General features: G+C 41.7%; 1 protein-coding gene across 2 annotated transcripts in view; it reads right to left on the minus strand.

Moving 5' to 3' along the window:
* The window catches only part of TAOK1 (TAO kinase 1), a 64,839-nt gene that overhangs the window by 11,952 nt on the left and 41,667 nt on the right, over positions 1 to 11,220 (minus strand). For both annotated transcript variants that reach the window (XM_057371987.1, XM_057371986.1), the window contains exons 9-17: positions 10,346 to 10,439; positions 9,626 to 9,707; positions 7,594 to 7,761; positions 6,559 to 6,762; positions 5,254 to 5,388; positions 4,422 to 4,658; positions 3,534 to 3,662; positions 1,774 to 1,977; positions 1,067 to 1,306 (exon numbers count right to left, since the gene is read on the minus strand). In XM_057371987.1, the coding sequence (XP_057227970.1) occupies positions 1,067 to 1,306; positions 1,774 to 1,977; positions 3,534 to 3,662; positions 4,422 to 4,658; positions 5,254 to 5,388; positions 6,559 to 6,762; positions 7,594 to 7,761; positions 9,626 to 9,707; positions 10,346 to 10,439 (1,493 nt within the window). The remainder of the gene's footprint in view (positions 1 to 1,066; positions 1,307 to 1,773; positions 1,978 to 3,533; positions 3,663 to 4,421; positions 4,659 to 5,253; positions 5,389 to 6,558; positions 6,763 to 7,593; positions 7,762 to 9,625; positions 9,708 to 10,345; positions 10,440 to 11,220) is intronic.

Genomic DNA, 11,220 nt, shown 5'->3' on the forward strand with positions numbered 1-11,220 from the left:
TTCTCAACAGTGATCAGATGGTCCCTTGYTCTCACAAGCCAGGTTTTCACTATTTAATTTTATTCTAATATTGGCAAATCAGGTATATTTTTTTCTTTTCTGAAGTTCTGTTTTCAAGTAGGTTATTTTCTCTGTAATAAGGTAACTTGCAAGTGGAGAGAACTAAGATGGAAAATATCATGTAGAGGAAAGATGTAAAACAACAAAGAAACCCCATGCTCAGTATGCCATACACTCAGAAATTCTGTTACTGGCACAGCTGAAAACTGGGTGGAGAGAAGAAATCTGCCCCCTCAAAGGAAATGTACCAGGCAGCTTTGTGAAAGGCCTTATACTCCCTTCTCAGACACTKCAGAATAAACCACTGGACTTCTTCGGATGAAGTGAAGGCTTAAACGAGAACACTAAAAGCCTCAATTACAGAGGCCCCATAGTTCTGGTCAGCCACCACAGCTACAAGGGCAGCATGAAAAACTCAGGAGAGAACACAGCAAAGGTCACTGCCAGGAGCTTCCTGAGGACAYGGCACTTGGCTGGTGTCTCTCTCTTTCCCACTCTCCACTTGCCACCATGCCAGCTTTAATATAAAACCACTAACCAGGTGAGTTAGCCAAGACTGAGAGCACAGTTAATTTTGATGCACACACCAACACAAAGCTTTTGGGCTTTGTTTTTAAATGACACTGCTTCATTACAGAAATACAGATTTTATTTTTGTATATGGGGGAGAGAAGGATCAGAAAATGGTGTAGGAGGGGAAAAAAAAAGTGTACTGCAAACATTAAATGCATTTTAGACTACCCCAAAAAGGAAGGGACATTGCTGAGAAGAGCTTTTCAAATAAAAGGAGGGAATGGTACTGCTGTGGCCTGCCTGCAGTACCCTGCAACCCTGATCACCACTGCTATGGTGCTCTTCAAATTAACAAGCTTGAAAACACCTTGGCCCTGCCTGCACTGCAACGGGCTGTAATGGATCACTTTTCCATGGACCACTTCTTGACTACAACCAGCTCAAGAGCTCCTACATCACTTAGTACCCTCAGAGCTCCTACATCACTCAGTACCTTCAGGCTCTTGGGCTGCTGCCGGACCTCCATGACGTGCTTGCGCCGCAGCTCCCGCTCCCGGCGCTTGTTGTACTCCAGCTGGTTGGTGAGCTCGGTCTGGTGCTGGAGCCGGATCAGCTCGCAGCGCATCTTCTGGATGGTGCTGAGATGGCGGAACTCCAGCTCCTGCATGGACTCGTGCTGACGCAGCAGCATGGCGTGCTCCAGGTCCTTCTGTGTCTGCCTTTTGTTTAGCTCCTAACAGGAGGACAGAGGGAATTATTAGGTTCTTTGTACTCACTTGGATTTCCGTTCACAAAGTGACATTTCACTTTGTTCGCAAGGGCATTTCTCTCTTTCCAAGGCATTTGAGGAYAGACCACAGAATTTCTTGGTCTTATCAGCAGCAGACAGCAACACCACCGGTAATTTTTCCTTCCTCATTTCACTTTTCTTCTTCCTGTTCTAGATGCTCAACAGGATCCACAGTAAGCATTTTCTGTTAACTGTTGTGTCTGATGACTTTTTGGAGCAGGGCATTCATCTGTATGTCGGATGCCACAAGGATTACCAGATGGCACCGCAAAGCATCAAACCATTGCTCTACCAAAAYGCTTTAGATGTGATAACGAACACTTCTGTTTGATTTCAGGTGGATTGCAGGTGCTCCTGTGAGATGCACTTCACACAGGTGCATCCAGGGCTCATTTCTGCCTGTTCCTTACCTCCCGAACCAAGTCCTGCTCCARGTTATGGCGGCCCAGGAGCATCCGTCTCTTGAAGCGGCGACACTCCAGCTCCAAGTACTGCCTCTGACGCCTCAGTAAGTTGGCCTCTTCCTCTGCCTGGAAATGCTGGATGTTCTCCTTCTGCTTGGAGAGCCACTCCTGCTTCTCCTTCTTTGGAGTGCTCTGGTTTTCATTCAGCTCCTGATAATGGCAAGGTAATTAATTGTGAAATAGTTACATTAAGTTCCTTGGTCATGAACTGGACAGACTTGACTAATAAACTACTAAACTAAGTTCTACCCTATCATCTCAAGGTTGGTGCCATCTCAGCCTCTTCAAAATGCATCACATCATATCAGGAACACTAAGGAAATACCAGGAAACAAATYACAGTGGAGCAGATTTAACTACAGCTTTTTTTTTTGCACTGGCCAAAATACTGGTTTATGTCCACCCTTTCCAGACCTGCATATTAGCTGAAAACGTCAAAAGGATGGGTTGCCACTGAAAGCACTTGGATATACTGCCATACTGCCTGACAAAACATTTTTAAAGGCTCCCAAAGGACTGAGAGAAGGAAAGCATTGACGTCCTGTTGTTCAAACAGAACTCCAGCAACACAAAGTACATCAGAAAATCTTTTGTGTCTTGCTTGATCAGAGCACATACCCATTTTACAGTAACTCATCAAGGCAGAGCTGCTYGCTGAGATGCCATAACTTACAAAAACAATGTAAAGAAGTTTACAGGTAAAACTTAAAAGAGTTTCCACATTTGTACTACATTGAATACATAGCTTAAAGTATCTTTGGCAAAAGACTCTGCTTGCTTGAATTGCATACTAGAGATGCCCATGCAGTTATTAAGACTTGTTGTGATACATTTCAACTGAAGTAAGAGACAGAACTCCTCTGTATTTCGTTAGTGTTTTYCTGGTGCTCTGTGATCTACTGCCCACTTAGAAAAGGATTCTATGTTATTACAAAGAGCCCACGCTACTATAGCTTTTGTTAGATCTGTCTTGGCTCTGCTGCTCTTTAGCCTTTTTTTTTCTCCTGGGAAATGCCTATGTTTGGGAATATTACCCTTTGGAGCAAGTTCCAAAGTTGTGTCACACAAGTTGATGGTTGAGCATTAAATGGTTCTTTCAAAAAAATTATTTATAGTGCTTACAGTTTCAGTAACTCCACAAAAAGAATCAGGAAGTTTGATTCTACAGTTTCTCTGCATTTCACAGAGACCTCTATTTTCACTAAGATTCAATGATTATGAAATAATTACACAGCTTTTTCCATTAAAATTAATAGTGCTTTACAGGTATTTTCCTTACAAAAAATGCAGATCATCTTAACTGCTTTGTTCTCTTGCTCCTGTACAGTARTATTAAGTGATAAGAAACTTAATGAACTGCTGCAGTGAATGGCCACTATCTGCAACAACAAGGTAYGAGAAAGGTCCTAAAATACATTTTTTCATTCCTTAGGACGGCCAAACTTGCATGTTTCTGGCTAAAAAGCAATATTTAACAATGGAGAGGTTTGTACTTTCACAAGATAAACATACAGGTACCAATAAATAAATAAATAAATAAATCAATAAATAAATAGATCAGACACAGTACACACAGGACTTCTGCTCATGAAATGCAGAACTTGCTGCAATCCTGTGGAAGATTGCTCATGCACAGTGTCACTGTTATTTTTGCATGTTCACCAATCTCACACTGTATCACACATTTCTCACTGCAGATGATTTACCTCTTTCAGCTGCTCTTTACGGAGTTTATATTCTCTCTTCTGAGACTCCAGGAAACTGTTCAATTCCTTTTTCTGTTGGGCCTGAATATGCTGTTGAAACTTCTTTTCTTCATTGGCCATCACTTTAGCCTACAGCAAATCCAGCACAAGTCAGTTTGAGCCCCAGTGGGTTACAGATCTTGTCCCATTTCAGTCCCAAGATCCAGAACTCATGGCAGTCACCACAATACTCACCACACCTCTGGACAAGTCAAGTCAGAGGAGCGTGCCCTCACTCTCTCCTCATTCCCCATGCCATCAAGGCACCCAGCCGAGTCCTTTTCCAGTGCCACATTCCCTCAGCCCTATTGTTTTGCTAATCTTGCCTAACCAAGTCAACACCTTGTGATAAAMTATATAGTCAGCTGTCCACTGAGAGATCAGAGATGAACAAAAATCGATAATAATTGCTGTAGGCAGCACCACTTCATTATCAATTATTTAAAAGCATAGCCCCCCCATATCCATACACAACTAGACAGTGAACATTTAAGTGTAGCTGCACATTTCTCTGCAGGCTAAGCTGCCTCTACACCACTCAATGGCAGGCAATTATTGACAGCACAAACATGGCAAGAGAGAGGAAAACTCTCTCAGTGTTTTTTCTGGGGTCAGGATTCTAACATTCAGTGTAACACACTGCTGTGAAGGACATACCTTTCCTCTAGTTACRTAACCCCTTAGTGTAAGAAGGTGATGTATTAACCTTTTTCTAATTAGCAATTTGCTTGGCTCCTGAAAACAAGACATGTAAGAGTCCACACTGTCATCTCTACATCAGTGAGGGGAAGYGGACAATTCAACATAATCAACAAGCATGGGCTGGTCTGACAAACCATAACCTCCTACCTCTTTTTCCATGGCTGCTTGGTGCTTTTTAATTAGCTTTTCCATTTCTGCAGCAAAATTGTTACGCTGTGTTTCCAGATCTTTGTCCAACCTGAGGCGGTGCTCGTCCATCTCTGCCTTCAGTTTGTTCTCTAATGCCATCAGTTGCTTCTGGTGCTGCCTTCTCATACGTTTATAGCCAGACATCTGCTCTCGGAGCTCAGAGTCTTGTTCGTGCTCCTGCATTTGCCTTGTCACCTAGGAAGATAACCACATCGGGCCAGAGGAAGTTAATGCTGCTTAATCTGCTTTTCAGCAGTCTTCAAACCACAAAAGAAAACGATTCAGTTAAGAAATATGATTTTGTTGTAAAGAAAAGCACACATCCTAATGGCAGCAGAGCAGATTAAAAACTCAATTCTGCTGTAGGAGATAAGCTCACACGGGCTCCAGCAGAAAAACAGTACAATTGTTATAAAGCTGGTACTAAATAATGGCCTTTTAGCCTAATACAATGAGGGTGGATACATACACACACACACATACACAAATATTCATAATATGCATATGAAAATATAAACCAGCTTATTATTATAAATGGTTTCCTATATTCTACTGGGCACACTGAGTTGTGTGGAAAATAGTAGGAAACTATTTAATATACACAAATTACATTTGCCCAGGTGTCTCACTGAAGCTTTTATTAACCAACACTAAATTATTTCAGCGGTGGTATCTCAGCCAAGGAAGATAGCTCATATTCTGGTGATATCCTGCAAGCTCTGAGAARTTGCAGAGCTGTGTTCAAAGCATCCTCTCCTGTAGAATTGCCCCAAACTAACCCTCTACGTACCAGCGACGCTGTGCGTATGGTAGCAAAGTGCTCTCGGTTGCGATAATGAGACTTGTGGCGAGATACTTGGGGAGGAGACTGGGGTTCTGATGCCCTTGTCCGAGGATCCGACTCTTCTCTGTAGTTTTCTTCCTCCTTATTAGCAAATATTAATGTCAGAGAACAAACAGAAACTGTGTTACTAAAGGTTTTTAATTTCATCTTTTTATTTAAAAGAAGAAAATAACATGTTACATTCATCAGCCCTGAAACATCCTCCTGCCAATGAAGSTATATACTGCAAGAAGAGTTCTGATCTAGGACCTTTGCTTTCAGAAATTTCTTGTGAATTTTTATTACTAAGATGAAGATTAYTAATTAAAGCTGAAAATTAGAAAAAAAAGAGGAAAACTGAAAGCTGAGTTAACAATTTACTTCAACAAAACATAAAAGCTATAATAGATTTTATCAAGTCTGAAAGACAAAAACAACACCTTTGTAACTCTGAAAGACAGAGGGAGATTTTCATTACACCCACTGCAGAAATACCTCAAAGCAAATTTTAAAATTTGTCATGGTGTATTCCACGTTCTTATTTTGAGTTTGTCATTCATCACAGAGAGATTACTAGTTAGATATGATAYACTAATTAACTCCCCGAGGAAATACCTGTGTCTTTGTTGCATATCTGGGCAAAGAACAAGACTTTCTAGCCACACCTATCATTACCCATGGAAACGGTAGTGCTTTGAGCAAACGAGTGATAACCCCTCCATGCCAAGAGCAGCCCAGCTCAGAGGACACTCCCCAGCCCAGCCTTCATCTGGCAGAGGGAAAGCAAGGAAGTGGTTTCTGCTGTACTTCGTTTTCCATACACCTCTATTCATTAACCACATATTCAAATCAAGTGCTGGGAAGCTGGATGCTGCAGACTTTAGCTACTGCTGTTGGGTCCTGCATTTTAGAATCCTCTAACAAAGGGGCAAAAAGGGGAACTCCCACATCCTGTGGTCCCACAAGGCAGTGCTGTGCAAAKTAAGGGCATCCACAAAACAAACCTATTTACAACATGCCATTMTAACTCCTCCCGATAAAGCAAACTGCTTTTGAAACCATTCCATTAGTAAAGTAATTTTTAGTGAATTAGCAAAAATAAATCACATTCACAGCAATTTTCCCAAGTCTCCAGTGCGCATTCTTATATTTGGGGCACAATAATATAACCAAGCAGATAATGACTTGGCAATGAGAAGAGTTGACTTTGTGCTGGTCAAATTCTCTCCCACTTTACACTTCCAAAGTTGTCAGTAAGAACCCAGAGCTTACCGGCTTTAAATGAATGACAGAGCTATTTGACATCACGGTGTGGTCCCCCTCCATCATATCCAGCTCGCTCTTATCATCCGAGGCATCTGGAAGACTGTTAACACTACTGCTTTGGCTACTGGCACTGATAGACATACTAGGAATGGATTGATTACTTCCGACACTATTCACTGTTCCCGTCCTGCCGACACCATGATCTTGTTCCTAGGAGAAAGGAATTGTAAAGAAAATTCAAACCCATCCCAGTGGTACCTGCAGACATTACCAAATGGAACGTTCATTCCATTTTTCTCTAAAGGCATGCACCTGCCATGTCACGGCCCTTTCCACCCTCCAGGCATTGGCATGAAACGTTTTTCTTGTGGGATGCTGGGGAGAGAAAGAGTCAGCCTTGTCAAGATTAACTGGCTGATGTCAGATTCTTTTCAACAGCAAGCCTGTTAACAAGCTGAACTCTATCATGTATCAGCTATAGCGTGTCACCAGAAACTGCTGTGACACCAGCATCACCTGAGTGCTCAGCTGGGACCCTGCACCTTGCAGATTTCCCTTCTGCACATGAGAACAGGAATTCAGCCTCCATCTCTGCGTGCTGACTGCAGCACTCAACCCAAAAAAGATAAATCAATTTCCTTGACGACCTCTTTTTCCTTTTGTCTTTTAATAAATCTAATAAAAATCTCTGTCTTAGAACAATGGTCTCAGTACATATGGTCAAAACAGAGGTTAACTACAATTGCTAAAGAGTCTTCATGAAGCCTCATATGCAGGCAAAGAAAGCGAGGATTTACAGGACTGGAAGCTGACTGTTCAAGCATGAACACATGGCACAGCTTCTTGCCAGCACTAGGCATCTACCCTGTTTGTCCTTGTTTGTGCCTTGAGGTAGCTTTTTTCCAAGCACAAAGAGGGAGACAGTGTTTACAGCCAGGTGTGTAAACAGCCTCCCTTCATTTCAGCAATATCTGAATTGTGGTTATTTAAATGACAGTCTCATTTTCTCTGGTTCAGTGATGAAATCCACATTTCCCTCACCTCCTCCTCCTCCTGTGTTTCCACTGCAGGGCCATTGTGGGCCTCCTGGAAGAGAAGCTTCTTCATTTTACGATACTGCAGGTTGTCCAGTTCTCTCACCGCATCCTTTGTTCTCTGAATCAGGTCTATTAACACTGTTTCGGGCCGCTCTCGAAGAACAAACATATGCTGCAGAACACACAAATAGGTGAGTGACCTCTCATGCCTCCAATGCACATGCTTTGAGGACACAATGATGGGCTCTAGCTGGGTTTATTAGCCCTCTTCCCTGCACAGGAGGAGAACACCTTCACAGCTTACACTGGCATTATTTTTAGACTTCACAATCCAGAYAGATTTCAGAATGATTGCTTTCTGATGGCAGACTTCCACCAAAAAAATAAAGGTGTAAAAACYCAGAAATGGCATTTTACATACCATGAAAGCTTTTTCAGTATAAACCTAGACTTCAGAGACCTTATCTACTTGTGGTTTAGTGAGGGAAGAGCAACCAATACCAGATAAAAGCTAAAGGTGCTAGACTGGCTAGTATCTTTAACCAAATGTTAATTAACTCATCAGCTAACTCTCAGTATAAAATCCTTTTCCTTGTTTAGAAAAGCTTGTGAATCAAATATTCATCATACAGCTCTGARTCATAAAATAGGCTGTGAACCTTAAAGCTCGGTCCTGGAACAGTTCCCCATGTTCTGCTCTTCTCTTGGAGATATTCACATTTCTCTGCAAAGGTGGCTACATTTTGCCAATAGGTATAGCAAGAACCGTCTGTGTATGTCAGAAGCAGCTTTTGCAGTCTCCAGATGCAATGTGCTGTGCAAGCATGAGTCATTATTAACACCACCACTACTTTCATTTTGTTCCTTTGGAGAACTGCATTGCTGTTTCCAACATGGCACATTCCCTACCTGTCCCTGGGAAGTGGCATGCAGCTGTTTCAGACTATAGTTATGGAAGGAATACGTTCCCAAAYGTTTCATTTCCATCAATGTTCTCTTTAATTGCAGCACATTGCTCAAAATAAAACCAATCTGTAGAATTCTGAAATGGCAGGACTATACACCCACACCGAAACCTTTCCTGGATAATTGCATTTAGTTTCTGAATAGGCAKTTTTCAAAGAGGCACAAGTCCTCAGAGCCATTTTTAGGTAAAAACAGGCAAAAAAGGTACTGATAAAACCTTCATAAATAGCATCCATTTCCCTGCAATGCAAAAATTTTGGAAAAGCACTGTTTAGCAGAAACAGGGCCAAGATAAAAAGAAACCCAAAATGTCACAAGCACTGTAAAGAGAATGACAAGTTAGCAAAATTCTGAATGCCACCTGATGCCACAAAGGAAATCCATCAAAGTCACACAAAAAAGCAGCTCTAACACCCAGCTTCTGTGTGAGTAYTGTTCACATGTCAGCCTTTTGCAACAATCCACCCCACTGGCTTTGTCTCCAGACTAGAGTGAGCAAAGCCAAGTACCTGCAGCATTCAGGAGCACAAATGAAGAATTAAAAAGAAGCTAARAAATAAATCCTGCAGACTGCTGAGGCTTTTTCACACCAAAGAAAAATAMAGGGAGGAAAACCTGCTTTCTTTTGCTCCCTTTTCCCCAGGGATACCACTAGAACAGTGGATTTCAGGTCTGGATTGTACACAGTATAAAACACAGAGGGAAGTAATAAAAGGTGTTTGTTAGCTAATGCATGGCAGTTCTGTCAAGATTAAATATAATCATTGGAATKATTGAGTTTAGAAACTAAAAGTCTTGACAAGTTGATGGCTATCCAGTGTGACTTGGTGGAGCGACCTTTAATGATGCAAACCCCAAAGGTTGGCTTAGAAGTCACCTGGGGAACTCTCTGAGACATTGCAGACAGGCAGTAAAGCCAGGAATGCCAGCTCAGTACACCCCACAGCACTCCCAGCTCAAAGGTGTTCGAGCATCATTAAGCACAACCTTGCACAGTAGGAAGGAGAGATCATCACAGGGCCAGCCCCTTTTAATACCACATGGAAAACAGAAAGGACAAGCAAGCCAACCTTCAGAAGCTCCTCTGATGTAGGCCTGTCTTGAGGAATTTTCTGGAGGCAAGAATCTACGAAGTTTCGAAAATAATCAGACCTGTGTCAAGGAGAGGGAAAAAATACCTAAGTTAACAACCCAGTTTAATTCATTAAGGAATCCAGATAATCACTTCTGGATGTTTGCAGCTCCTAGGCCAAGGACTATGGTTCAGTAAACCATAATTAAGAAGTTTTCAACTTCTGAAATTAGTTTACTGTATTTGCTATTTTCAAAAGACAGTTGTTGAGGCTGGGAGGTACAACATGTTACTACTGTGCTTTATTCTTCTGAAGTTTATGTAACAGACACTTGCCACACACAAGCTGTGTCTTCATCTTGCAAAGCAGTACAAAACAAGATTTAGAAATTGACAGTGTGGTTTGTGATTAAAAAAACCACCAAAACCCACAGTTTTGGCTAGCTTGGGAGCTTCCAAAGTTCACTGACCCACAAACGGAATTTTTTACAGGATCTTAAGTTCTTCCAGCAGCCTGTCCTGTTCCTTCCACACTGAAGAGTCTCAAACGTATATTTAGTAAWTGGTCAATTTTGTATATGAAATGTATAGTGAATCTAATGAGAACCTTCCAGCTCACATCCTCCCAACAGGGCTCCAGCCATTTCAAGAACTCAGAGTGACAAAGCACTCCATTTACAGCGATCCCCTACAACATTCCTCCCTCAGCAATACTCACCATTCATTAGACTGTAGTGTAGGGGATTCATTCTGCGCTATGTGATATAAGGCACTCATTGCGTTCATGTTAAACAAAGGAGGCTTCCTTTCCGCTGCACACAAGAGAAAAGAAGTTTTTATATAGGGAGATAGTCCCATGTTGTTGCTCTTATTTTTTTTTTCTTTTACAGTTTACATCCCTTTAAAAAGAAAACCACATCAGCAAAATCTCTACTGCCTGAACATGGAACCCCAAACCAACCCTACCCTGCAATCAGACAGATATGTTGGCATACGTCCTGTGCCATTGCAGAAGATGAAAGCCCTTTGAAGATCAAATGCCTTGTCCTCTCAAGCTTTTAAATTACGTGGTTTATCATAGTTGAGTTCTCTGACTCATTGTAATGTACTAAAATAGGAGTAAGTTAACAGTAAGCTTTATACTGGGTGGTGTTTAGCCACTAAGCATTCTTGGTTTCATACACCCCCCCTTCATTTTTTTTTTAATCTACAGTTGCTAAAAAGCTAAGAAATATTTATTTCTAGCAGGACAGCAGTGATGAAGAAAAAGCTGGTTACAAGAACCATCAAATCACACTTAACTGACTAAGCACATGGGCAGGAAGTCAGCAACAGGCCAACTCTTTATACTATTTTGAGAGTTGCCTTCTCTTTGGCTCTTCTCTCTTTCAAGCTTGTGTTACTCTTATAGACTGACACAGCATGAAAGCTTAATGAGGAAGGAGATGATCTCACTGTAACAACAAAATTGAAGCTTCATCAGAATGTTTATGGGGCAAACTTTATAAAGCTCAGCCTCGCCATAAACATTCCAGAGAAGCTGGTCAGGCCACGAGGACGTTCCTACACTACTGAAAATGCAACAGAAAACTT

The sequence above is a fragment of the Malurus melanocephalus genome, unplaced genomic scaffold (genome assembly GCF_030028575.1).
Source record: "Malurus melanocephalus ecotype Western Australia unplaced genomic scaffold, MMel_1.1 scaffold_162, whole genome shotgun sequence".
NCBI classification, from domain to species: domain Eukaryota; kingdom Metazoa; phylum Chordata; class Aves; order Passeriformes; family Maluridae; genus Malurus; species Malurus melanocephalus.